The sequence below is a fragment of the Stigmatopora nigra genome, chromosome 10 (assembly GCF_051989575.1).
Source record: "Stigmatopora nigra isolate UIUO_SnigA chromosome 10, RoL_Snig_1.1, whole genome shotgun sequence".
In the NCBI taxonomy this organism is placed as follows: domain Eukaryota; kingdom Metazoa; phylum Chordata; class Actinopteri; order Syngnathiformes; family Syngnathidae; genus Stigmatopora; species Stigmatopora nigra.
In genome coordinates, this window is record NC_135517.1 from 187,547 (window position 1) to 210,798 (window position 23,252).

At 57.9% G+C, this 23,252-nt stretch overlaps 2 protein-coding genes across 5 annotated transcripts; one reads left to right on the plus strand and one right to left on the minus strand.

The window, feature by feature from the left end:
- The first annotated feature begins 594 nt into the window (after nucleotides 1-594).
- rspo4 (R-spondin 4) lies at nucleotides 595-3,704 on the plus strand. 2 transcript variants are annotated; one of them, XM_077726522.1, is made up of 5 exons: nucleotides 595-1,226; nucleotides 2,582-2,752; nucleotides 2,849-2,986; nucleotides 3,077-3,301; nucleotides 3,399-3,704. In XM_077726522.1, exons 1-5 carry the CDS (start codon nucleotides 1,154-1,156, stop codon nucleotides 3,485-3,487), a joined length of 696 nt encoding a protein of 231 aa, XP_077582648.1. In that variant the 5' UTR covers nucleotides 595-1,153; the 3' UTR covers nucleotides 3,488-3,704. The 2 variants fall into 2 exon arrangements, with proteins under 2 accessions (XP_077582648.1, XP_077582646.1); XM_077726520.1 differs by having other exon boundaries at nucleotides 3,077-3,290.
- A 1,862-nt stretch (nucleotides 3,705-5,566) lies between these two features.
- chd6 (chromodomain helicase DNA binding protein 6) lies at nucleotides 5,567-22,929 on the minus strand. 3 transcript variants are annotated; one of them, XM_077726481.1, is made up of 46 exons: nucleotides 22,649-22,929; nucleotides 20,676-20,737; nucleotides 18,916-19,269; nucleotides 18,664-18,835; nucleotides 18,333-18,429; nucleotides 18,083-18,260; nucleotides 17,820-17,969; nucleotides 17,650-17,715; nucleotides 17,512-17,576; nucleotides 17,301-17,418; nucleotides 17,141-17,227; nucleotides 16,920-17,057; nucleotides 16,721-16,842; nucleotides 16,407-16,650; nucleotides 16,159-16,329; nucleotides 15,952-16,095; nucleotides 15,773-15,871; nucleotides 15,546-15,702; nucleotides 15,242-15,452; nucleotides 14,966-15,161; nucleotides 14,501-14,845; nucleotides 14,302-14,412; nucleotides 14,025-14,221; nucleotides 13,854-13,934; nucleotides 13,637-13,761; nucleotides 13,402-13,561; nucleotides 13,104-13,193; nucleotides 12,929-13,032; nucleotides 12,698-12,845; nucleotides 12,491-12,578; nucleotides 12,358-12,421; nucleotides 11,933-12,290; nucleotides 11,641-11,849; nucleotides 11,467-11,567; nucleotides 11,097-11,321; nucleotides 10,610-10,987; nucleotides 10,228-10,464; nucleotides 9,975-10,161; nucleotides 9,314-9,838; nucleotides 8,021-8,157; nucleotides 7,716-7,937; nucleotides 7,229-7,639; nucleotides 6,970-7,149; nucleotides 6,747-6,887; nucleotides 6,559-6,663; nucleotides 5,567-6,484 (listed from the first exon to the last, which is right to left on the minus strand). In XM_077726481.1, exons 2-46 carry the CDS (start codon nucleotides 20,715-20,717, stop codon nucleotides 5,861-5,863), a joined length of 8,364 nt encoding a protein of 2,787 aa, XP_077582607.1. In that variant the 5' UTR covers nucleotides 20,718-20,737; nucleotides 22,649-22,929; the 3' UTR covers nucleotides 5,567-5,860. The 3 variants fall into 3 exon arrangements, with proteins under 3 accessions (XP_077582607.1, XP_077582608.1, XP_077582606.1); XM_077726482.1 differs by having other exon boundaries at nucleotides 12,491-12,575; nucleotides 20,676-20,740; XM_077726480.1 differs by having other exon boundaries at nucleotides 20,676-20,740.
- Between the last annotated feature and the right edge of the window lie 323 nt (nucleotides 22,930-23,252).

The following is a 23,252-nucleotide window of genomic DNA, read 5'->3' on the forward strand; positions in this document are numbered from 1 at the left end:
CTTCAAATGAGTTGGGCCAAGTTGTAAGACACGGTGTCGTACGACAGAGGGCGCCAAAGCTCCAGTGCTTGATCTCCCTCTTCGAATTGGACATTTAGGCAGTAGCTCTGTCTGCAGGGGAAAAAAAAGAGAAAATGTCACGCCGAAGGCCATACATAAACACAAATGATGTCGACTTTAGCGTCGAATGAGCCTGAAGAAGTGTCCATTTTGGGCCGGAGCTTGACAGAAGATCAGCCCTCCCGTTCAAGACGAGACGGCTGGTCCGTCTCTCGTCGACCCTTTCACCAGTTTCGTACTTACAAGTACATTATGAAAGCGGGTGTATCTGCCCAATTTTCTGGCCCCCGTAGACAAAAGTGCCTGGAAGACTATTTTTTTCCCTCTCTTCTAATTTGAATTTTATAAGCAGCGTTGAATAATAATGAGTCTTTGATGTCAAGAAATATGTAAGCATGAAAAGGTCACGAAAGTCCGGTTTCCATTTTTGGTCAGAGCGTGAAGAAAGGCTTAAATAAGGGTGGCATGGAAAATATCCCGGCGACTCCAGTTGAGTAACCTGACGAACATTAGATCCACTAAGAGTCCAATTGGCCAGATCTTTATCGGACAAACGCTTCATTAATTGGAGGAATTTGTCTCCGGGAAACAAAGCACGAAGAAAATGAAAAGAAGGAAGGAGGATAGGAAAGAAGTGTATTGCTTGTTGACTCCTTGCGGGACGTCATGTCACGCACGCACTCGAACGAACGTCCGCGATCAACTTTCTCAAACGATTATCATTATGATCATTTGGCGATAAGAAGAGGAGGAAGAGGAGGAAGAGGAGGAGGAGAAGGAGGAGGCGCGCGGGTCTGGCTCATTGGAAGTACTATACGATGACAACCGGTCGAGACCAAAGGCGTTAGAACGGATCGCCGAACCCTGAGCGCTGGCACCCCCATAGAAGGAGGAACTAAACGGCAGAGTAGATCGGGAAGTGAGGGACCCGGCACCCCTGAAGCCCACCCCACCCAGTGGCACGCGCGCACGCGCGCACGCGGGTGGCTTGGCATTAAGGCAGACACTTGCCTACTTACTCACAGACTTACTTACTTACTTACTGAGTGTACTTGGCTTAGTTTTGGAAGTTTCCTTTGCCGGTGCAGTTCCGATGCGTCTGCCCATCGTGGCCGCCGTGGCCGCTGTGTCCGTGTCTCTTCTTTGCGACGTGATGGAAACCACAGGTGAGACGCGTGTCCCTTTCCAGGTTTATTTTCATTTCCACTTTTTCTTCCGGACGCTACAATTTTCTTCTTTTTGTCGTGTGACTCTTCCTGGCAATTTAGGGCTCACTTGGCTCACTTTCTCTTGATCTTTCCACATGGTTTCCTCATTTTGCTGGATTTGGGCTCATTTCCGGTGGATTTCCGTTCGCCTTTCCCCCTTTTTTTTGCTGGGTGACATTTCTGTTTGTTTTGGCAATTCCTCCAATCTAGGATGTGGGACGCTCCTGTGAAGGAGCCCCTGTCTGTCTGGGCGGCTTGTTGATTGAGGAGATGATCATTTAATGAATTCAGGTGTGCTAGAAGACAGATATGGACGATTTGTTGGAAAAGCGAGTGGATGACAGGAGCGTCCTGAGAGTTGGCCACCGCCACCGCCGCCACCGTGCGTGCTCCTGGATTATTTCCTGCATATTCAAATGTCACTTCCTGTTGATTTGGGCTCATCTTTAGGTCACTTCTGATTGATTTTTGATTTTTTTTAGCTGAAAAACCCTGTTTTTAGTCACGTGCAAGTTCATTCCAGTGAATTCAGCCTCCACTTTAATTTTTGAATTCATAGTATTTCAATTTTATAAGCTATGAAAGAGTAGTACTATACACACACACGCACACACACAAAGCGGCCATTTTACACCAGACACGCACTGTCTTCCCCACTGTCTTGTGGCCTTATTTGAGTAAAAACAACAATAGGTTATCACCACGGCAACAAAGAAAAGCAGCCCACCTGCAGCCGATTAACGTCGGGCCCCGGATGACGATCTCTGGCCACACTTGGACAGACAACAGATGCTCCAAATCATTCCTGGGCTCCTTTTTTTTCCAAAATCTCAAGACAAAAAGAGATTAAAAGCGATGCGGTTAGAGGAAAAACCCAAAGGATAAAGTTCATCTTTTTGTTTGAAATTGTGAGGGATAACATTACTCCAATTGGGGTGGGATGGAATGTTTTGGCTTATAATTGGGCCACCCCCCCCCCCCCTCTCACTTTGGTGCAAATTTCATTGGTAAAGGTTTAGGATGGAGAACATTTGGAAATTGTTTTTATTTTTATGGAGGGGCTAGCATTGGGAAGGAAGGGGCTTTTTTTTTTCTTCTGCTCCATAAAGTCTGACCACAAATTGGAAAAGAGCTTTTCCAGCTTTTCCAGCTTTTCCAGCTTTTCCACACTGGGCTGGCACGTTTTGGGACCAAGGCCAAAGAACACGTGGGCGCCCACTTTTTCTCTCTCTCTCTTTTTCTTCATCTCTGACATTTTTTTTTGTTTTTCTTCCATCTCCCCTCCCTCCGCCATTTTTGTCTTTCCGGCCCAGGCACCTGCTTAAACTGCGCCAAGTGCTCGGCGGCCAACGGTTGCACGCGCTGCGCCGACCGTCTCTTCCTGCTGCTGCGGCGGGACGGCGTCACGCAACGCGGGACATGCCTCGTCGCCTGTCCCGTGGGCTACTTTGGACTCCGGGGACGCCACGTCAACCGCTGCACGGGTAGCGCCGCGTTCCTCTCCGATGGCGCTGTTTCAACGGGGGGGCCACGGGGCGACCGTCTCGGAACGACACCCACGGCACACTTGTCGCCCCCAGGGTGTCGCGTGGGGAACTGCGAGCGCTGCTTCAATCGGGACTTTTGCACCCGCTGCCGAGCCGGATTTGGCCTCTACGCCGGCCGCTGCGTGTCCGCCTGTCCCGCCGGAAGCGTGGCGCGCCACCGCCAATGTATCGGTAAGACGACCCTCCGGGAAGCGAGGCGGGGGGATGCCCCCGGAAGGCGGCCATTTTAACGGGCGGCGACGTTCCTCCTTTGCCGCACAGACCAGTGTTTCCTGACGGCGCCTTCCCCTTGGAGCCGATGGAGCGTCTGCCTCCGAGACGGCGCCCCCTGCGGCTTCAGGTGGGGGCGACAGAGCCGGACGCGGGGCGGCCCGGCCCCCGACGCCACGGCGGCCGAGACGACGGGTCCCGGGCGCGTCGTCTGTCCGGCGCGCGACGAGACCCGAGAGTGCCGGCTGAGGAGGAGGAGGAGGAGGTGCCCGGGAGGTCGTTTGGAACATTTTCTTGAGCTTTGGGGCAACGCCACGCCAGTTTGTCTTCAGTGATGCTAGCTTCTTCTTTTTTTTTTTTTGTCGACGCGTAGACGGCCGCAGGTCGGGCGGCGGTGGGCGGCGGCGTCAAGGAAAGCCGCTTTGGATGCTGGGCGGGGCCAAGGCGCTGGACATCTTCTGAGGCTGGGAAAGACGGACAGCTGGATTCCCGATTTTAGCGGACGCCAAGTGTCTCTCCGGTGTCTGTCCGCCTGGCTGAGGAATACAAAATACATTTGGGGCTTAATAAACAAGCCTTGAAAACATTTTTAGCACTGTTGACTACAAAAAATGGAGAATATCTTTTCAAAAAAAACAAGCTCTTCAGAATAAAGTGGGCAATAAAGCTGTAAATACCATTTTGGTAGTCCATCCCATTCATTGAAACGGCTCACGGAGAATCGGATGTCCGCCATTGGAGGGACGACGTGTGGACGAGAGAGAGAGAGAGAGAGAGAGAGAGAGAGAGAGAGAGAGAGAGAGAGAGAGAGAGAGAGAGAGACAATGGTCACAACTGAAGAAATGCAAAATTGTCAAGTGCTCTTGAAATAATGACACGCTGGGCCAAGGCCATTCTTTTCTCCTTTTTTTGCTTTTACTTGGATTATGTGACAAAAGGAATATTTGGCCAAAGCAAACAAAAAACAAAGAAAAAAATGATGTAAGATGATAATAAATAATATGGTGCCACAAGACCAAGTTGTGGCAAGGCAAATGTCTCAAGTGTCCCCCCCCCCCCTCCATCTTCTTTGTGTTCCTGCCGCACTCGCGACTTTTTGTGCAAAAATGATGTGTTTTCCCCCTCCGCCATGTCATTAAAAAAATAAAAGTGACCCTGTTACAATGTACAGTACTTCCTGTCAACACGCCGCTAAAAGCCCCCCCCCCCAAAAAAAAAGAATATAAAATACAGTAAAGTCATGTAGAGCACCAAAAGTGTTCCAAAATGCTTGATTTGGTAAGCTAATCCCCGTGATTTTGGAGCATTTCCCCTTGGAATGAGCTCCAATTTTTCCCAGCGTGGTTGACCCAAAAAGATGGAAAGGCCAAAACGTTTCCACACAAGCGCTGAAAATTGGAGGTGAAAATGTTCAAAATGATTGGCCGAGGAAACATTTTGGAGCGCCCCACACATATATATACATACAGTATAGATGTTGAAAAATCCACCCAATCCATTTGCAGACACGATGAAGAGTTTAGCCCCTCCCCCAAAGCCCTGCAGTTTTTTGTGCTCTCTCTGCAACGATTGTAAAAAAGTAGTGCTTTTAGGAGCGGCTCTTTTTTTTCCGTTTTTGGCAAAAAGTGGCAAGCCAAATGCCAGGAGAAAACAGACCCCACCCCGAAAGGCATCGCTGTACACCATATATAGAACATATGTACATATTGATACATTTGTACACACTACTCCTAAAAAGATGGCCGTCGAGTTTGGGCGCGAAATCTCGGAAAGGAAGATGGGACGCTCCCCAACGCTCCCCCAAAGTCCATTTGGCATCCATTTTACACTTTCATTGTATTTTTGTGAGTTGTTGAAATGTGGGTGTGAAATCCCAAAGCCCCCAAAGGGCGTCACCGGATTGGGCGCACGTGCCTATACATCCAAAAAAAACAAAAAATGTCTCACGAGGCCACACTCAAAAGCCAGACTTGGAATTTCATCTTTCTTGAAGGGGCCTTTGAAAAATGGGGTCCCAAAGGCCATTTAACTTTGTCTGTCGGGCCTAAACGTATAAAAAAAAAGGACTTGCCCAGATTTCAAGCCCACTTGAGTTCAACTCATTTGAATCCTTTGATTTTCCCATTGACGTCAATAGATTGCAACTCCCCCTTTTTTTGAAGTAGTGCGTAGGTAGATATACTGTATGTATATATTTCATTAAAAAAAGAAAATAAAAAAAGGGCCTTTCCCTTTGACTGTGTATATACACACACACACACACGCGCGCACACACGCACACACACACACACATGTGACTGTGAATGATGACAAAACATGAGGGACAGAAAAAGGGGAGAAACTAAAAAAAAAAAAAAGTCCAAATATGACAAGTCGTAAAATGACGAGAATAAAGGAGGCGTTGTGAAAATAAAAATAAAAAGGAAGTCATTTGCCAGCCAGCCAAAAGGCGCTTTTGCTCGGCCTTCCAGATTTCAAGTTGGCTGGCATCTTACGCCACCACGATTGGGGCCCATTTTCAACACGGACCAATTGTCCAAACAGTCCGTCCCTCCTCCCTTGGGAATAAAAAGGCCGTTTAGCGTTTCAACGACTTTTCCAGGGGAACTTGGACACTTTGCCTCAGTGGCCATGACTTGTAACATTGGGACCTTTCTTTTCCCCCCACCCACTCCTTATTTTGGTTCTGGGCGCGTCCGCCGTGGAAGCGTGCGTCTGTCCGGGTCAAAAGGGGAGACGTTCAGGGGTCCAAAAAGGGAATCCTCCGTCCAACGAGACCCAACGCCGTCATCTGTCGAGGAGGAGGAGTCAATGCAAAGCGCACCACGGGTTCCGCTAGTCCTCTTTTTGGAGGTCTTCCGGGGGCGTGGCCGTGCTCCGCCGCCCGTCCGAGTCGGCCCCCTCCGACGGCGGTCCCTCCGCCTCCTCTCGCCGCCGCCTCCTCTTGGGGGAACCGGCGGCGGCGGCGGCGGGGGGCGGCAGGAAGACGTGCGGGTACAGCAGGCCGTGCGACATGCCGGGAATCAGGAAGGGGTTGAAAGTCAGGTGGGCCCCAGGCCGGCACTTGCCGCCGCCGCCCCCGCCCCCGCCTGCCGTCTCCGGCGCCGTCCCCGGCGAAGGGGCGTGGAGCGGCACCACGCCAAACAGGGCGTGGCCCGGGAGCGGGGCGCAGCGTTGGGTGGGCGGCACGCCCCGCAGCACCACGGGCAAGACGCCCAGGCCGTTCTCCGCCTCGTCCCCCGGCGGGAAGACGGCGGGGAAACCCGCCGCCATCATGGGGACGGCGCCGGCCATCCGGGCCGCCAACGCCGAGTCGGCGCCGTTGGCGAAGATGGGCGGCTCCGACGGGAGGGGCTTGGGCATCTCGCCCCGGGGCCGTCGCCCGCGTCGCCGCGACGAGGGATCCCGGTGGACGTCTTCGCTCAGGATGCGCGAAAACTTGGCCTCCGGGAGGAAACCCTGCGGGGTGGGGGGGGACGTATAGCGTCAGACCCGGCCGGGCGAGCGGGCCACGGCGCCGACGGCTCACTCACGGAACGCTTGACCACCTCGGCCCAGTCCGCCGCCACAAAGTATTCCGAGTTGGCGTCCAACCAGCGGGACAGCTCCTTGATGGCCGGAGCCATGGCGCCCCCCAGCTGCGAGGAGGCACGCGTGTTTAGGAGGAGAGAAGCCCGGCCGGGAAATGGCAACGCCGGCCCTACGCGCCCGCCCTACTTACCCTCCTTCCGGTCCCACGATGCACCACGGGAACGCGCTCGTCCCCCGTCAGGGCGTTGACGTCCAGCTTGGTGGGATCTTTGCAGCGGTGGCGCCGCTGCTTGGGCCGCTTGACCAGGCCGTGCAGGACGCCGGCCCCCACCTGAGGCGGAAGCCCACAGAGACCTTGTTTTAGTTTGGACGTTTCTCGGAAGACGCCCCCCCCCCTTTCCGAGCATACGTACGTGCGCGAAGGGGAGGTCCAGGCCGTATCCGGGCTTGTGCCGCAGCCACTCCATCAGGCCTTTGCCGCCCATGGCCGCCGCCACCGCCGCCGGGTCGGGGAGGGGCGCCGCCACCGCCGGGAGTTCGGAGGACGACGAGGACAGGGACGACAGTGAGCGGCCGGGAGCCTCGGCGCCCACCTGAGGGCGTGGCACACCCGCGTTTGAATCCGGCAACGTCGCCGCCTCCACAAAAGAATGTCCGATTCCACCGACTCACCCGCACGCCGTCGGGAAGCTGCGGCGCGGGACCTTTGGCGAATTCCGAGTAGAGCGCCTCGGCGTTTCTCCGCCGGCCCCGCCTCCTCCGGAGGGCGTCGTCGCCCCCGTTGACGATCTGCCCCGTCACCGGGTGGATGAGTCCGGCCTGCAGGATCCCCGCCACGTCCGGGGCGGACGGGGCCCGGGCCGGGGAAGGGGGCGGGGTCACCTCGCCGGGGGCGGCGTGCTCCGCCTCCCCGCCGGGGCCGGGCTCGACCTCGCCCGCCGCTTCGTAGTCGAAGGGCCGCTTGGGCTCCGGGGGGAAGGGAGGGGCCACCAGCCTCTCCTGCAAGAGCGGGAGGGAGGTGAGGCGCCACGCCGCCCGGCCGCCTCTGCCGCCGATGCCACCGCCGATGCCCCGCCCAGAGTACTGGCAAGAGACAGAAAAAAAGGAAAAGGCTGGTTAAAAGAGAGCAACCATTGACCAAAATCAAGTGCTGGCTCACCTTGGGCAGCCCGGCCAGAGGCGACGGGAGGATGGGGAAGGTCGGGGAGGGGAGCGGGGGCGGAGCCGGCAGGAAAGCGCTCCGCTGGAGCTGCTGCTGCTGCTGCTGCTGCTGCTGCTGCTGTCGCTGGGCGGACTGCTGGTAGCCCTCGCCGGACGACGGCCATTTGCCCTTCAGGACGGCCTGGCAGATGCTGTCTAGCCGGTTGATGATGATCCGGTCCTGCGGAAGGGAGGGAGGGAGGGAGGGAGGGAGGGTCAGGGACAAAAAAGGGTGGGTTGGCCCCGCCCGCCAGCCCGCCTTACCTTGGGCCAATCCGAGTAAGAGTAGAGCGCCTTCTCCTGCAGCAACTGAGCGATGGTGGGCTCCCGGGCCTCGTGGACTTCCAGAGAAAAGGGAAGCGACAGTCTGGGACTGCACGAATAGTCCTCTGCCGGCACGCCTGGAATTAACAGGGGTCAGAGAGGTTATTTGAGGTGCGGGGGGGTTAGGGAACCTGTGGCTCGGGAGCCACAAAGGGATCTTTTTTTTGTTAAGCTAACCAGTCAGCTCAACTATGGAAACCGCTAGTGAGAAAAAGGGCAGGAATGGGCTTAGCGTGACGTGACGTCGTTGCGTTTAAGACATCGGAATTGTTTTATTTTTTGTCACGATTAGGAGGATTAGGACAAAACAAGACACTTTTTAAAACTGGGAGCTCTCAAGGACTAACATTTAAAAAATAGGACTACTTTATGGCTCCTTCCATGAAAAAGGTTGCAGCGGCGTACCAATGCGGGTCCGTCCGGATAGTAGCTCAATTAGTAGCTCAAGTTTAATTCATCGGCAGTTCATCTGAGGTTTTTCTTCCCCTTCTTTTCAAAAGCAGCCATCGCAATTTTCCTTTTGTTGTCCCTACTTCTGGTAGCGCGACAACAAAGGCCACCGGCGTCAACAAGTCCGACGTCGACACCGGCGTCGGACTTGAAAGGCGCCCTTGAAAATGTCAGCTTTCTCAAATCTCTGGAGCCTTTTTGTCATTGGATATGAAAAGGCCATTTGTTCTTTGAGCGCCATCATCAAACTCGGCTCGCTCGCCATCACGTGAATTTTCAAAAAGATTCCCGAGGTGGAGGGGGGGCTTTGAAAAAGCGGGCACTTTTCACAACAGGGGCGCCGTTGTTCTCCGGCCGGCGGCAGACGACAACCGGGGCGCCGACGTCATCCGTGTCAAAAATAGGCCGGCACGCAAGATCCGGTGGCAAATTTTGGGCCCGATGACGTGCGCGAGCCACGTGGCTTTTCCGGGGTGTGGGGGGGGGGGGCAACGGGTTTGTTTACTCGGAGGGCTCGGAATCAACATTTGACCCGGGGCGCAATTTCAAGTGTGGCCAAGTGGCTGGAACACATGTGGCCAGCCCGCGGCTGACTTTCGTAACCGCCGCCGCCGCCGCCTTGAAATTTCGTAAGACGCTTACAAAAGCCAGCGCTAATTTTGCACGCCATTCCAAGTACATCACGGCCAGCAAAAAAAACAGGCAGAGAATGGCGGCGGACTGAATGGCGGTCCGACACGCCTTTCAACGACTTTTTTTTTTATACCGGAAACGTAATCTTACCCGCCGGCGAGGACGACGACTCTTCCTCCGTGGGTCGACCTTTGACTTGGGCGTGGGCGACCTCCAAAAAGTCCCGGGCCACCGGGCCCTCCTCGGTGGGCCGGAGGACTTCCCCCCCGGCGGGAGAGCCCTCCGTCTCCTCGGGGGCAGAGGACGGGGGTTCCCGCGTCTCCATTTTCTCCTCGACCTCAGGGCCGGTCACGGGCTCCGCCTTCTCCTCCATCTCGTCTTGGGGCTCCCCCTCGTCTTCCACCGGCGGCCGGGGCTCCTCCTTGGCCCCAGGCTCTGGCTCCGCCTTCTCCTCCGCCTTCTCCTCCGCCTCCTCCCCCGCGGGCGGATGGGGACCGGTGAGTCGGTCGACCTGGGGCCGGCCGCCCCCGCCGCCCCCAGTGAGGAGGTCGTCTTCGTCTTCCTCGCCGAACATCAAGGTGTCCACCTCGTCCATGGGGCACATGAGGTCCGGGCACAGAGGGTCAACGGGGGGGCCCACTTGGGCCATGTCCAGGGGCAGACTGGCCTCCACGGCTTTGCGCACACACACAAACACACAAAAATTCAATTTCAAAATGGATACCGCTTCTAAAGTTCCTCATGGACGGCAGGGCGGACCTGACCCCCCCCCCCCCCCCCCCCCTCCCTCGCCCAAAACGGCGACACGCACCTTGATGCGGACGGCAGCGGTCTTCCAGCAGGACGTCGTCTTTCCCCGAGCCGTCCCGGCCCCGGAAGCGGAAGGCGTCTTCCCCGGCCCCCACCTCCTCCGACGCGTCGGGCGGAGACAGGGGGGCCATGTAGGGCGGCAGGGGGCTGGCCGCCAGGTCGCCCGGGTCCACGCCGCCGTCAATGTCCTGAGGGAAAAGCCAAAATCGTTTTTCTAGCCCACGAAAAGCCGTTAAAAGGCGTTGGGGCCGGACCTTGAAGAGCATGAAGCCGGCCGACGGGTGAGAGGGGGAGGAGGACGGGGGGAGGCCCAGACACTCTTCCAGGGTGGCGTCCTCGCCGGCGGGGGCCTCCTCGTCCTCGTCCTCCTCTTCCTCCCCCTCCTCCTCTTCTTCCTCCTCCTCCAGGAAGCCGGTGGGACCCAGAACCGGATCCGAGGCGTTGAACATGTGGCGGGCCGGTCCCGGGTGGTCCGTCCCGTCCCAGGTGGCCTGCGGGGAAATTTGCTTTTAGTAGGACACAAACGATAGAAGGGGTTTTTGTGTTTGTCGGGCTTCCAAAAACAGATACGAAACTAAACATTCGGTGAGCGTCGAGCCGATGAAAGCCACGGCTTCCCAGGCGGTCCTACTCTACCTGCAGGCGATCCAGCTCCACGGAGGGCGGCAGGAGTCCCGCCTCCCGGGACGAGCCCCGCTCGCCCGCCGCCAGCGCGTCGCCCCGCAGCTCGCGGCCGGCGATGGTGCCGCCGCCGCCGCCGGCATAGGAGTTGAGCATGCTCCGCCCGCCGGCCGCCGAGTTAAAGGGGAAGCCGTTGGGGGCGTCCTTGGGGGCCTTGCCCCCGTGGAGCGCCTCCAGGTCGCCCAGGCTCTCGTCCAGCGGGGGGCAGTCCAGGAAGTCGCCCCGCGAGAGCGTCACCGGGGAGCCCGGCCCGGGGCGCCCGTGCGGAGGACAGGTCCGGGGGTACTCCGGTGGTGGCGCGGGGTAAGACAGGCAGCAGTGGGGGGGAGGCAGCTGAGGGACATGGGGTCCGGACGGATCGGACTTTAGGCCAAGAGCGGCGATAGGCGGACAAGCGCCTCCCTCCCTCCCTCCCTCCCTCCCTCGCCTTCCTCCCACGTACCCTGTGAAGATGGGACACGTGGTGTCCTCTCACGTAGTTCCTGCGGGCCTCCAGGAAGCCCAGTTGGGGGTCGTTGAGGATGTAGAAGTCGGTGCGACTCAGGCCGTGGCGCGCCGCCCCCACCAGGAGGTCGCGGTCGTGCCTTCCCGACTCCCACCACACGGGGAGGTAGAGCGACGGCCGGCACAGCTGCAGGCGGGCCGACAGCAGCGGGTGCCGGAGGACCTGCGGAGACGGTGGGAGATGGGGGGGGGAGACGGAGGGAGACGGGGGGGGGGGAGACGGAGGGAGACGGGGGGGGGGGGGGAGACGGAGGGAGACGCCGTTGACAAATTCCATTGGCTTTTGGCACCCAGTGGGTTGGGCTCACCTGTTCTCGGATCTTGCGGAGAAGCTCGATGCGGTACAGGGTCCGGGCGGCCCGCTCTTCGCTCAGAGGGTCCACCGGGATGACGCCGCCGTCCGTCGAGCCTAGGAGGAAGGGGGGGACGCGTGGGTCGGCTGATCTCCAAAGCTCGCCTTGCCCGGCCCCGCCCCAACTCACCTTCCTCCTTCCTGAGGGGCAGCTTGCAGGCACTCCGACACATGTTGACAAAAGAGTTGAAGTAGCTCTGCAGGCTGTCGTCCGTCTTGCGCTCCAGTCGGGCCAGCACGCGAAACTGCGACCAGTCGAAGCGCTTCCCGTCGGGGTCGTAGGCCACGCCAAAGGACGACACCGTGCGGTAAAAGTCCATCTGTTCGCGCCGGGTCCACCTGGCGTAAGGGGGGGGACAGGGCGGTCTCGCGTGAGCCCTTGAGATGGTTCAAATTGCGATAATAGCTTTCCAATCTGTCACCTCCTCTGCCACTCCAAGAAGAGGGCGTCCGACTGGGCGTGGCCGGCGGCCACGGCGCAACGCCTCAGCTCCTCGCCCAGCTGCCAGGCCAGCGCCCCCTCGGCGCGCGGCCCCAGGGCGGCGCCCTCGTGGAGCAGGAAGTCGGGGCGCGGGAGGGCCTCGCGCCTCAGGGCCAGCCGCTGGTAGGCGGCGATCAGGCGCCGCAGGCGGGCCGTCAGGGCCGGGCCGGCGGGCCACAGGGGCCGCGCCTGGACCAGCTGCAGGGCCGCCACCCCCGTGCCGCTCCACGCCGTGGACGGCGCCGTGATCAGGGTGGCGTCTCCAGCCCGGCCGTCGGCGCCCGGGGACGCGCCACGCTCTGACGGCAGAGAGTTAACATACATTGAATATACATTTGACGTCAGTGGCAGTGAATGATGACTGACCTGGGGTGGCGCCGTCGCCGCCGTTTCCGTCACCGCCGTCAGGCCTGTCGCCGTTGTCGTCTCCCTGGAGGCAAACGTGCGGCGTGAACGAGCGGGTCGGCAGAATAGGACGTGGCCGTCCGTCCGTCCCTACCTGGGTTTTGTCGTCTGGCTCGGCGCCACCCTGATTTTTGACGTCGCCCGCCTCGCCGCCGAGGTCCTCTTCCTTGACGACGGCGCTGCTGACAAAATCGATAAATTCATTCATTCGGTCTTTGTAAAAAAAGAAAACATGCAAGAATTCACTTGGGGGAGTCCCATTTAAAGCAAAAAGTTGTCTTTCAAGGCATTTGTTGTCTACCTGTGCACGTCGGCGGCGGCCGGGGCCGTGGCCACGGCACCCTCTCCTCCACCTTGCTCGGCCGTCAGGGCGGCCACGTCCGGCATGCCCACCCTCTCCAGGAAGCACAAGTGGGCGTCGGCCCGCATGGCGTTGTAGCGCTCGTAGCCTGTCGGCCAGAAACTCCTCTAGAGCTCTTTCTTTTTGCGTGGGGCTTTTCATTTTCCGTAGCGTGGCGGAGGAGGAGCTCACCGTGCTTGTGGACCCCGACCAGCAGGGACTTGTCGGCCTCGGCGTCCCACCACGACGCCGGGATCTCCACGTAGTCGATGTCGGGCATGGCCACGTCCAGTTGGCTGCGGATAGGAAAAATGGCGGGGACGGACTGTGAATCCCGCGGACGGGACCCGGAGGTAGGTTTGCGCACCTGGCGGGCGTGTCCTCCAAAGCTTGATTGGCCGCTTCGCCCAGAACCTCCACCTTCAGGTAGTACAGCATCCTCACCCTCAGAAGCACCCTGATACACAAAGGCAATTTTTGTCAGTTAGGAAACCGGAATAAAATCAAATAAACGTTGCTTTTTGGGCTGCCTCTTGTGCTGAGTTTTGGGTCTCCTGGTAGCAGAATCCACCCAATGATTGAAAGGTCAGTTCACCAAATTGTGCTGAGAATTGCGTCAAACCATAGACTACATAGAAAAGATGTTTTTTTTTAAATCCACGGACTTGTTGCAGTGTTGTTTGAGGTGTTTCTTGTAGCTGTCGTCCTGGAGGACCACTTCGGGGTTGCAGTGGGCCAGCCAGTCCACGTTCTTCAACTCGGGAGGACTCAGCGGGCTCTTGATTTTGTTGCCCTTTCGCCCGCGAGGAACGGGAGCCGACAGCCCTGAGGCGGCGGCGGAGAGAAAAAAGGGAACTTAATGACGAGCCGTGGCACGGAAGAAGCTCTGGGGGAGCCAACCGGAGTGGTTGAGGAGCTCCTGGTCCTGGTCCTGGCCCTCCTTGCTGGGCGAGATCAAGTCCCAGATGAAGCTCTTGATCTTGTCGTCCCCTTTGTAGTGCTTCAGACAGTAAACCAGGAGAGCCCTGACAGACAAGAACGGCCATTCCATACGGGAGCGGACGCTTGCGAGGCGGCGGAAGGCTTAGGTTAAGGTTAGGGTTAGGTCACCACCGACCTGCAGATGGCCTCCATGTCTCTCTCTGCCAAATGCCACTTGAAGCGCCCGTGGTTGAGGATGTCCTTCCAACGCCCCCACCTGGACAGGCGCCGCAAAGATTTCTTTTTTTTTTTTTTCTCCCGTAGACGACCCGGCCCGGCCCTCCCCACCCACCCACTCCACGCCTACCCAAAGATGAGCAGGTTCTTCTCCACGCGGAAGCACTCGGCGCGCAGGTAGCGGCGGCCGCCGGGCCGTCGGCCGCGGCACGGCTTCTCCTCCGAGTCGCTGTCCAGCTCCGAGAACTCCATCAGCTCGTCGTCCTCGAAGGAGTTGTAGTGGCGCGTCTGCTTGCGCACGCGAGGGGTGTCGATGACCAGGGACTCCTGGGAGGGCAACGGGAGGAGTCAGCGGCGGAAAGGTCCAGCGCACGCACCGCCAGCCAGCGCCTTCCTTTTGCCTTCACCTTCTCCGATTTGGAGTCGATCTCCACTTCGGCGATCTTGGCCCACTTTTGCCAAAAGTTGGGGTCGTCCAGGGAGATGTCGGTGCGGTTCCCCGACGAAACGAAGCTGGCCTGAAGAGAAGAAGAGAAAATGTTTGATTCTGTTATTCGCCACACCGGCCACGAGAGGGTGCTAAAGCAGCAGGAACTCCGGGCTTACCTTGGCGAAGGTGGATCCCTTTCCCTCCGTCTCTATGGTGATGGTCTGCGTGCGCCTCTGCAGGATCTGGTCGATGTCCTCCTCGCAGAACTTGGATCCTTCGTCCTCTTCGTCCATGAGCGCGCCGTAGGCGCCCTTCTTCAGCAGCTCCTCCAGCTCCAGCTTGGACAGCTGCTGCACGCCGTTGAGGCCGCCCTTGCGGTTGATGTCCTGCAGGACGGCCTTGTCCAGGCCCAGCTTCAGGCTGGCCTTGTCGAACATCTCCCTCTCGTAGGAGTTCCTGGTGATCAGGCGGTACACCTTGACGGCTTTGCTCTGCCCGATGCGGTGGCAGCGTGCCTGAGCCTGAGGTGGTGGTGGGAGAGGGAAAGGGAAAAGAAAAATGGCAAGGGTTACCACAAAACCGTGACAAATGAGCAGAAGGTGATCCGAAAACGCCCCCCCAAATGGATGGCCGTCGCTCACCTGCAGGTCGTTCTGCGGGTTCCAGTCCGAGTCGAAGATGATGCAGGTGTCGGCGGCGGTCAGGTTGATGCCCAGGCCGCCCGCCCTGGTGCACAGCAGGAAGACGAAGCGGTCCGAGTCGGGCTTGCAGAAGCGGTCGATGGCCGCCTGCCGCAGGTTGCCGCGCACGCGTCCGTCGATGCGCTCGTACGCGTAGCTGCCGGGCGGACACGAGCGGCGGCGCCCTCAGTGACTTTGCCCACGTGCCGCCCACCCGGCCGACCGACCATTCCTCACCGCTTCTGGATCAGGTAGTCCTCCAAGATGTCCAGGCAACGGACCATCTGGGAGAAGACCAGGACCTTGTGTCCCCCGCTCAGCAGCTTGGGCAGCAGCTTGTCGATGAGGACCAGCTTGCCGGCCGCCTGGATCATGGCCTGCAGTTGAAGGTCGCTGGCGTCCGGGCTGTGGCTCTTCCTGAAGCTCTCCAGGATCTTCTCCTCGGCTCCTGGAGAGGGGAAGCGGGGTCAACCCCCGGCCGGCCGGGCCCCCGGCTTCACCCCGGCTTCACCCCGGCTTCACCCCGGCTTGAGAGCCTCACCCGTGATCAGGTAAGGGTGGTTGCAGCACTTGCGCAACTCCATCATGGTGTTGATGAGGTTGGGCATGTTGTGCTGGTTGGCTCCTCTGGACAGGAAGGAAAAGTTCTTCTCCAGGATGGCTCGGTAGTACTTCTTCTGCATGTTGGTCAGCTCCACCTGCCGAGGGGGGGGGGAGGTGATGCCGGAGTCGAGGACCCGGAGCCCCGGGGCGGCCGTGCCTCCCTACCTCGATGATGGTCTCCTCTTTGGGCGCCAGGTTCTTCTCCACGTCGTCCTTCAGCCTGCGCAGCATCATGGGCTTCAAGATGGCCTGGAGCTTCTTCACCTGCGATCCCCAAGGGAGGGGGGGCTCGTCACGAGCGCGGCCTCGGACTCCCCGGGCTTCTCCCCGCCCGGTCAGCTCACCTGCTCCTCGGTCTTGAGGTCCCCGAACTCTTGGAGGAAGGCGCTCTCCGAGGGGAACTGCAGCGGCTCCAGGAAGTTGAGCAGGCTGAAGAGCTCCTCCACCGAGTTCTGCAGCGGCGTGCCCGTCAGCAGGACCTTGTGCTCCTGTTGGGAACGGACGGTCGGCGTTGGGCGATCTCCGGCCGTCGGTCGTCCCTCTTTCCTCACCAGGTTCATGAGCTTGAGCCCCTCCAGCAACTTGCAGTTCCTGTTCTTCAGGCGGTGCGCCTCGTCGATGACCACGCAGCGCCACTGCAGCTTCTTCAGATCGGGGCAGTCGGCCATCACCATCTCGAAGGTGGTGATCAGGCCGTGGAACTTGAGCACGCCGGCGTTGCCCTGTGTGAAAAGCCCCGTGGGCGTTAGCGTCGGGCTCCCCGTCGGGTTCCCTCGCCCCCTCGGAATCGGACAGAGACCTGCGCGTCCCGGTGGAACATCTCGTACTGCAGGATCATCTGGCGGCTGATCTGCGAGCCGTGGTAGACCACCACGTTCATGCGCGTCCAGGTGCGGAACTCGCGCTCCCAGTTGGTGATGGTGGAGAGCGGCGCGATGATCAGGAAGGGCCCCCGCACGCCCATGCCAAACATCTCGTGCAGGAAGGTGATGGACTGGATGGTCTTGCCCAGGCCCATCTCGTCGGCCAGGATGCAGTTTTTCCTGGACGGAGGGACGGACGGTTAGCTTTGCGCTTTAGCCCCCCCCCCCCCTTTTTTTTTTTTTGCCTGACCTGTTGTACCAGTTGAAAAGCAACCAGTTCATGCCCTCCAGCTGGTACTCCCTCAGCTGGTTCCCGTTGCGGTAATCCCGGGAACGTTCCAACTTCTGCCACTTGTCGGGGGACGGACGTTCCTGTGCGGAACGGCGGACGGAGCGGGATTAGGCGGCGGTTATCGGAACGGCCATCTCGTCACCCGGCAAATACCGACCACGTGTCGCGGGTCCGGCGGCGGCTTTTGAATCTCTTCAAAGTCCTTGATCTTCTCCGGGTCCAAGTCCTCCTGCAGCTCCCAGGTGGCCTCCTCGTAGGACAGGCTGCACCACTTGACCAGGTAGTGCGTCACCTCCTGCGCAGCCAGCCCAGAAAAGTTCAAGAACTGTAAATGCGAGGCGTCGAAACGCCGGTCCTCGGGCACGCGGCGTGGCCCACCTCCCCGGTCTCCGTGTCCGTGGTCACGGCCACCTCCAGCACCCTGTCCACCTCCACGTAGTCGGGGTTAAACAAATCCTCATCGGGCTGGAAGGACAAGCGGACCACCGGATGAAAAGGGAACGGCCGAGGCGGAGCCACCCCTTCCCTTTTGGGCTACCTCGCTGAAGAGGTGCTTGGTCTGGGCCCGCTTGGTCCTGAAGCGTTTGATCTTCTGGTGGATCCTGGGATCCTTCTCCAGCTCGCCCAGCGTGGCCCACTTGCAGTGCATGTAGGAACTGGCGGGACAAAAAAAAAAGGGGGAGACGGAGCCGGGTCGGCGAGCGTGGGGAAAGGAAAGCGCCCGGACGGAGGGTGGGTCGGCGTCTCACAAGTTACGGTACTTGACGAAGAACTCTTCCGTCTCCTCGGCCTGATCCTCGGACGACGACGAGGTCTGCGGGGGTAGGTGGCTCTCGGGTCAGTCGGCGGGCGGGCCGGGCCGAGGAAGAGTGGGCGAGCGCGCTTACCTCCTTCTTGATGGCTCGCACGGACAGGATCTTCTCGATGATGTTGGCTTCATCCTCTGGCGGTTCCTGAGTGGACGGGGGAATCATTTCGTGACTCTGCGGTTTTCCAAAAGGAGAAACGGAGCTGGCTGGCCGGCTGGAGCGTCCGTCCGGGCGCTGTTTTGCTCTACCTCGGCCTGCCAGGCCAGCGCGGTGGCGTTGAGGGCGGCGATGCGTCCGGCCCCCAGGACGGCGATGGTCTCCCCGTCGTCGTCCACCACCTTCAGATCCGAATCCTCGTTGTACTTCCGCCGCTTGACTTGGCGGCCCGAGCGGCGCTTCTGAGTGAGTGGCGGGAAAGGCAAAATCAAGAAATGGAAAAACCTGGCTGATTTTTGGGGGATTATTTCTCAGCATTTTCAAAAGATGATTGCATTTGTGACGTCCCACTCACCGCATTGTCCAGGGGGTCCTGGCTGTCCTCCTTGCCCGTGTTGACGGACGGCGAGGAGGAGGCGGCGGCGTCGTCGTCGCTCTCCCTCCGCTGCGGAATCACCGCCACTGCCGCCACCGCCGCCACCTTTCTCCGCTTGGCCTTCTTTTTCCTTTCTACCGGGGCGGCGCCGGGATCTCTGCGGGGGAGCCCACAATCGGGACACAATTTAGTCACGACGACATCCCACCCCTTTTCTCCAAAGCCTCACCTGGCTTTGCGGCCCCTCTGCTTGGGCGTCGTGTGAGCGGCGGGTTTGACCCCGGACGGGTTGAGGTTCTTGGGCGGCGAGGCCGAGGCCAACCCACCTGGCGGATGGAAAAGTGACGTGAAATGAGCCGGAAATGCCCCAAAACGTACAAGCTAGCTCCCAATAGAACAGGAAGTCGGTCGGGCAAAATGAAGCGGAAGGCCCAAAAATGCTCCAAAATCAATAGCAAGTGAGCTAAAAAAAATTGGCCTGGATGCCCCAAAATCAACAAGAAGAAATTCCATGATGAACCAACATGGACAGTTGGGGCTCCATTTTAGGGCCAACAAACCTTGAGGAGGAGGAAGAGGGGGCAGGATTTTAATCTTGGGTTTCCTCCCTCGCTTCCCGGGAACTTTGACGGGCCGCTCTGCGTTTTTTGGTCCGTGTGGGATTTGGGGGCCGCTCTCCGCCGCCGCCGCCGCCAACGCCGCCGCCAACGCCCCCGCTTTGCTCTTGCGCTTCTGTGTTGTCCAAAGAAAAACGGGAATTTTTAGCGATGGATCGCAACGGAACACACGAATTGAAAAGCCAGTCACGTGACCTTGTTGTGGCCCAGAGCGGCCCGCCCCGCCTTGCGTTTCTTGGCGCCCTCGCCGGCAGCACCGCCGCCGTGGTCGTCCTCCGCCGCCCGTTTCTCCTTTTTCTTGCGTTTCTTCCTCACCCTCCCGCCGCCGCCGGCTTCGTCGTCATCGTCTTCCTCGCTCGGTGGCGGCCGAGGGAGCGGCGAGGCCGCCACCAGCAGGGCGGGAGGGGCCTTGCGGTGATTGGAGGCTCCGCCCACGGGGGCCAGGACGCGCAGCTGCTCCTTGGGGCCCACCAGGACGTGGCCCCTGGGGAGCGCCGGGAGCAGAGACTGGCCGCCACCGCTCTTGGACTCGGGCGACGTCGCCGCTAGCTGTGGAAATTGGAAAAAAGTGGACTTTGCATTGACTTTTGGTTTTTTCTTACCATCAAAAATGTTCATACACGCGCCAATCAAATGGCCGTGCCCGTCGCTTTCATCTTTCCACCGGTGATATCTACGGGCTTTTATCCAAACAGTTTGTTTACATCGAGGGCAAACGTGACGTGGCCTCCGTCCGTCCGTCCGCTTGACAAACAACAACGTCGGCGTGTTTGTTCCCATGGCGATGACTCCATTTGTCCTTTTCCATTTCATTTGAGCCTTTTTGGCGGAACGGACATTTGGTAAATATGCGTGTGTGTGTGCGTGCGTGCGAGCGCGTGTCCGGGTAATATTTGACTAGGTTTGGCTCTCTCGGCCCGACGTGGCGGGGAGGGGCATCCGGCCCGTTGCCACGGAAACTGTCTCTCCGCCGCCGCCACCGCGATATTGCGCAGAAAGGCAGACGTAAACACGCGGTCGTCATGACGACAGCCGGTGCGTTTTGCCTCTTTCACCCTGGATGAATGAGATGAAATAGGATTTGAAATCCCCCCAAAAAAATCATTTTGTTTTTATGGGGGGGCAGGAAACCATTTGGATCTCTTTTTACTCATTTGCAATCCAAATAATCAAGGGTAATTGAGGCAGAAATGAGCGCAAATCCACAGGAAGCATCCCGCACTGAATAGGAAGCGACCCAAAAATAATAGCAAGTCCCTAACGTCAACAAGATGTTAGCCACCCCCCCCCCCTCCACAATGAAAAACAACAAGAAAAGCATGAGAATTCTAGCCAACAGATATGGTTGAATTTAAGAAACGAGAGCAAAATATGAGCCCCATCTCAGGGTGGCGGCGTGCACGGCGCCTGCCGCAGCGTGGCGGCCGCCGCAGGAAAGCCCGGCGAGCGCGGGCGGGCACGCAATCAATAACAAGCGCGCACGTTGGCACGCACGCACGCACACGGCGACACACAAAGAGCACATCGCTGACAAAAGCGCGGGGCTCCGCAGTTTTGCCGCCGCTGCGGCAGCCGGGACCTGGTGGTTAGCATGAGTGCTAAGCTAACACTAGAGAAGAAGAAGAACCCCACTGGGTCAAAACTGGGGGCCGTCCGTGGCAGACAGTGAAGTCAATCCATCCAAAAATCCTTTGTGGATGAAAGAGTAGGATCATTTGGTGTGTTTTTTTTAATTAAATCTAAAACGGGAATCCTTAGGAATTCATTTATTTTTCATGATATTAAATCAACAAAAAAATGAGGAAATGATTGTTTTTTTTAATCATTTTTTCAAATCAGGTTTTGGTTTTATTTCTTAAAAGGGTGGCTGATGATTTTTTTTTGTTATATTGATTTTGAATCCAATCTATGAAAATGATTTTTTTTTTCAGTACGCCAACGGAAAGCGGACTGACCTGCTGCTGCTGCTGCTGCTTGTCCTTCTTGTGGATTTTCATGTTGGCGCACGTCACGGCATCTGCTACAAACACAAAAAGACACGCTGAAGCCACGGGCCGCTCGCCATTGACCACGCCAGACGTCCAATCCAATTGAGGCCGTTATGGACTTCCCACTTTAAAAAGGATTGGACGTCTACGGGCGATAAACTCATTTGAATGGAGAGCAAAAGCACGAGGAAGGAAGACGCTTTCCTCGGCCAAGTTACGACAGTCCCATGGAAGGAGGTGCTGGATTCCTTTCCCGTTCCAGCACTGCTTGATCCATTGAACATTTGTTGCTGCTCAATTTCATATCAATTCAAATATGGACTAGATGATTGGCATTGGACAAGACTAGCTTTAGCTTGCACACCCACGACAACCAGGCTTGTACATGCTAGCTAGCCAGTGCACAACATCAACAAGCACACAAACACAGCCCATGGGCTGACATGGACAGGACAGTAAGTCCCAGTAGCGACATACGCCTGCTCATTTAGCCGCAGATGTACTAAAGTGCACATTCACGCATAGACAAAAAAAATGAGCAATCAAGCATCCCTCAATCTCACGCCAACAAAAACATCACGAGATACACACACACAGGCGCGCTTGCTAACATACATCCACAATTTAGCCCCAGACTTAAAGGCACAAGCACACACAAAAAAGGCACAGCATCCATCTGACAAAAATATCATCCATCCACGCGCAAAAACAAACACGGGCAAAAGAAACACAATGCCAGGCACTTAATGTGTGTGTTTGTGTGTAGACACACACATGTACACACGCAAAGTTTTCTTATTAACAACCGAAAATCACTGGACAGCAGATTTAAGCGTGTTGATTTCCTGTTAATTGGATTATTGCAATGATCCATGTACGGATTGCAATGAATCCAGAATGCCGTTTGCCACTCCTCCCAGCCAAATGGCATTGGACATCTAGACTTGGCCACATTCCCAGGAAAGCAGAACCCCCCACCATCCTCCCCCAAAACAACCCAAGAGTATACAACACAGTTTGGGTGTCGGAATTGCTCCAAGATGAGCATCCATGGAAAATGGAATTGCAAGAGAAAAAGTTCTGAAATTGCAGCGCCGTTGACACGACATGGATGTCCAATCCATTTGGACGCTCCACATCCATCCATTTTTCATAGAAAACCCCTGGCCTCATCTTATTGGAAAGGCTCAGTCCGATGAGGACGGGGGGTGAAATGAAGGCACCGTGACATTTTTGACCCATTGTCACAATGATGTCTTATTGTTTTGTTCTGGGTGCCATTACGTTTGGAGCAAATTGATCATTGTGTGCGTTTTGGGATGCTGTGCTAGCCTCCCAAGCCGATGGCATCTTTGCCCTCCCACCTGAGCGTCTTGGCGCGACTGGACGCCGAGCGACCAATCACCCAGACCCCAATGTATCGACTTTTTGCCTCTAATTTGACTGCGGCGACAAACGCCGGCGGACGTCGGTGGGCAGGCTAGCCAGGCAGCCAGCTAGCTTCCACACCGCTCGGGGGGGCTCGGATGCGATGCTAACCGACGCGGCGGCTAGCGCTCGGCTAGCCCACCCGCCCCTGCGCCCAGGGAAGAACGGTCGAAGCGAGACCAGTCGAGGAGGGGCGAAGCGAAAACGTCTCCGCCAGGATACGGCCAGCTATTATGGCCATCATGGCGAGGCGAGGTTAGCATCCTAGCTTGCCGAACGCCCGTCTGCCCGCCCGCCGGCTCGCCTTTAGCTCCCTTGGCGTTAGCCGCCTAGCTCCGACGAGGTACAAACAGCCCCGGCAGCCTCCTCCTCCTCCTCCCCCTCTTACACGTGTGGAGCTCGGAGGAAAAAGTCCGTCCGGGGCGGTGGCGGCGACAACGACGACGACAAAGACGACGAAGACGAATACAACGAAGACGAAGAAAGAATCCCGACGCGCGCTCGGTGCTCACCGGCTCTGACGGCCGCCGCAGCGACGCTTGGCTCGCTGGCTGGCTGGCTGACTGACTGGCTGCTCGGGTGGCTGGCTCGGCTCGCCTCGGCTCCCTCTCCCTCACAGCAGCCCGGCGAGACGCCCTCCGCCGTCGGCCCGCTGAGCGTGTAAAGAACAACGCCGGCGCCGCTTACTGCTGCTGCTGCTACTTATTTCCAAGGACACAAAATCGCCATGACAGTTACGAAAAAATGCATAAAAATGAGCGGGCGGAGGGAGGGAGGAAAGGAGAGAGGGAGAGCAAGGGGGGAGTGGTGGTGGTGGGGGGGGGGGGGTGTTGGGACTTGCTGATGGGGAGGAAGGAGGGAGGGAGGTAAAGGAGGAGTGCATCACTGCTGGGATCCACATCCACCCCAAAAAAAGAGAGTGGACGGACGCTAGATGGATGGACGAGATCTCCGAGGTTGAAAATGGATTTTTGGGGGGAATCGAACCATTGGACGTCCATCGCCGTCAATAGCAGACAAGAGTTCAACTTCCCGGATCTGTTAACCCCTTCAATTATACAATGCATCAAAAAGTCACCTATATTTCAAGAGTGAAATTGCATTCACTGTGTACGC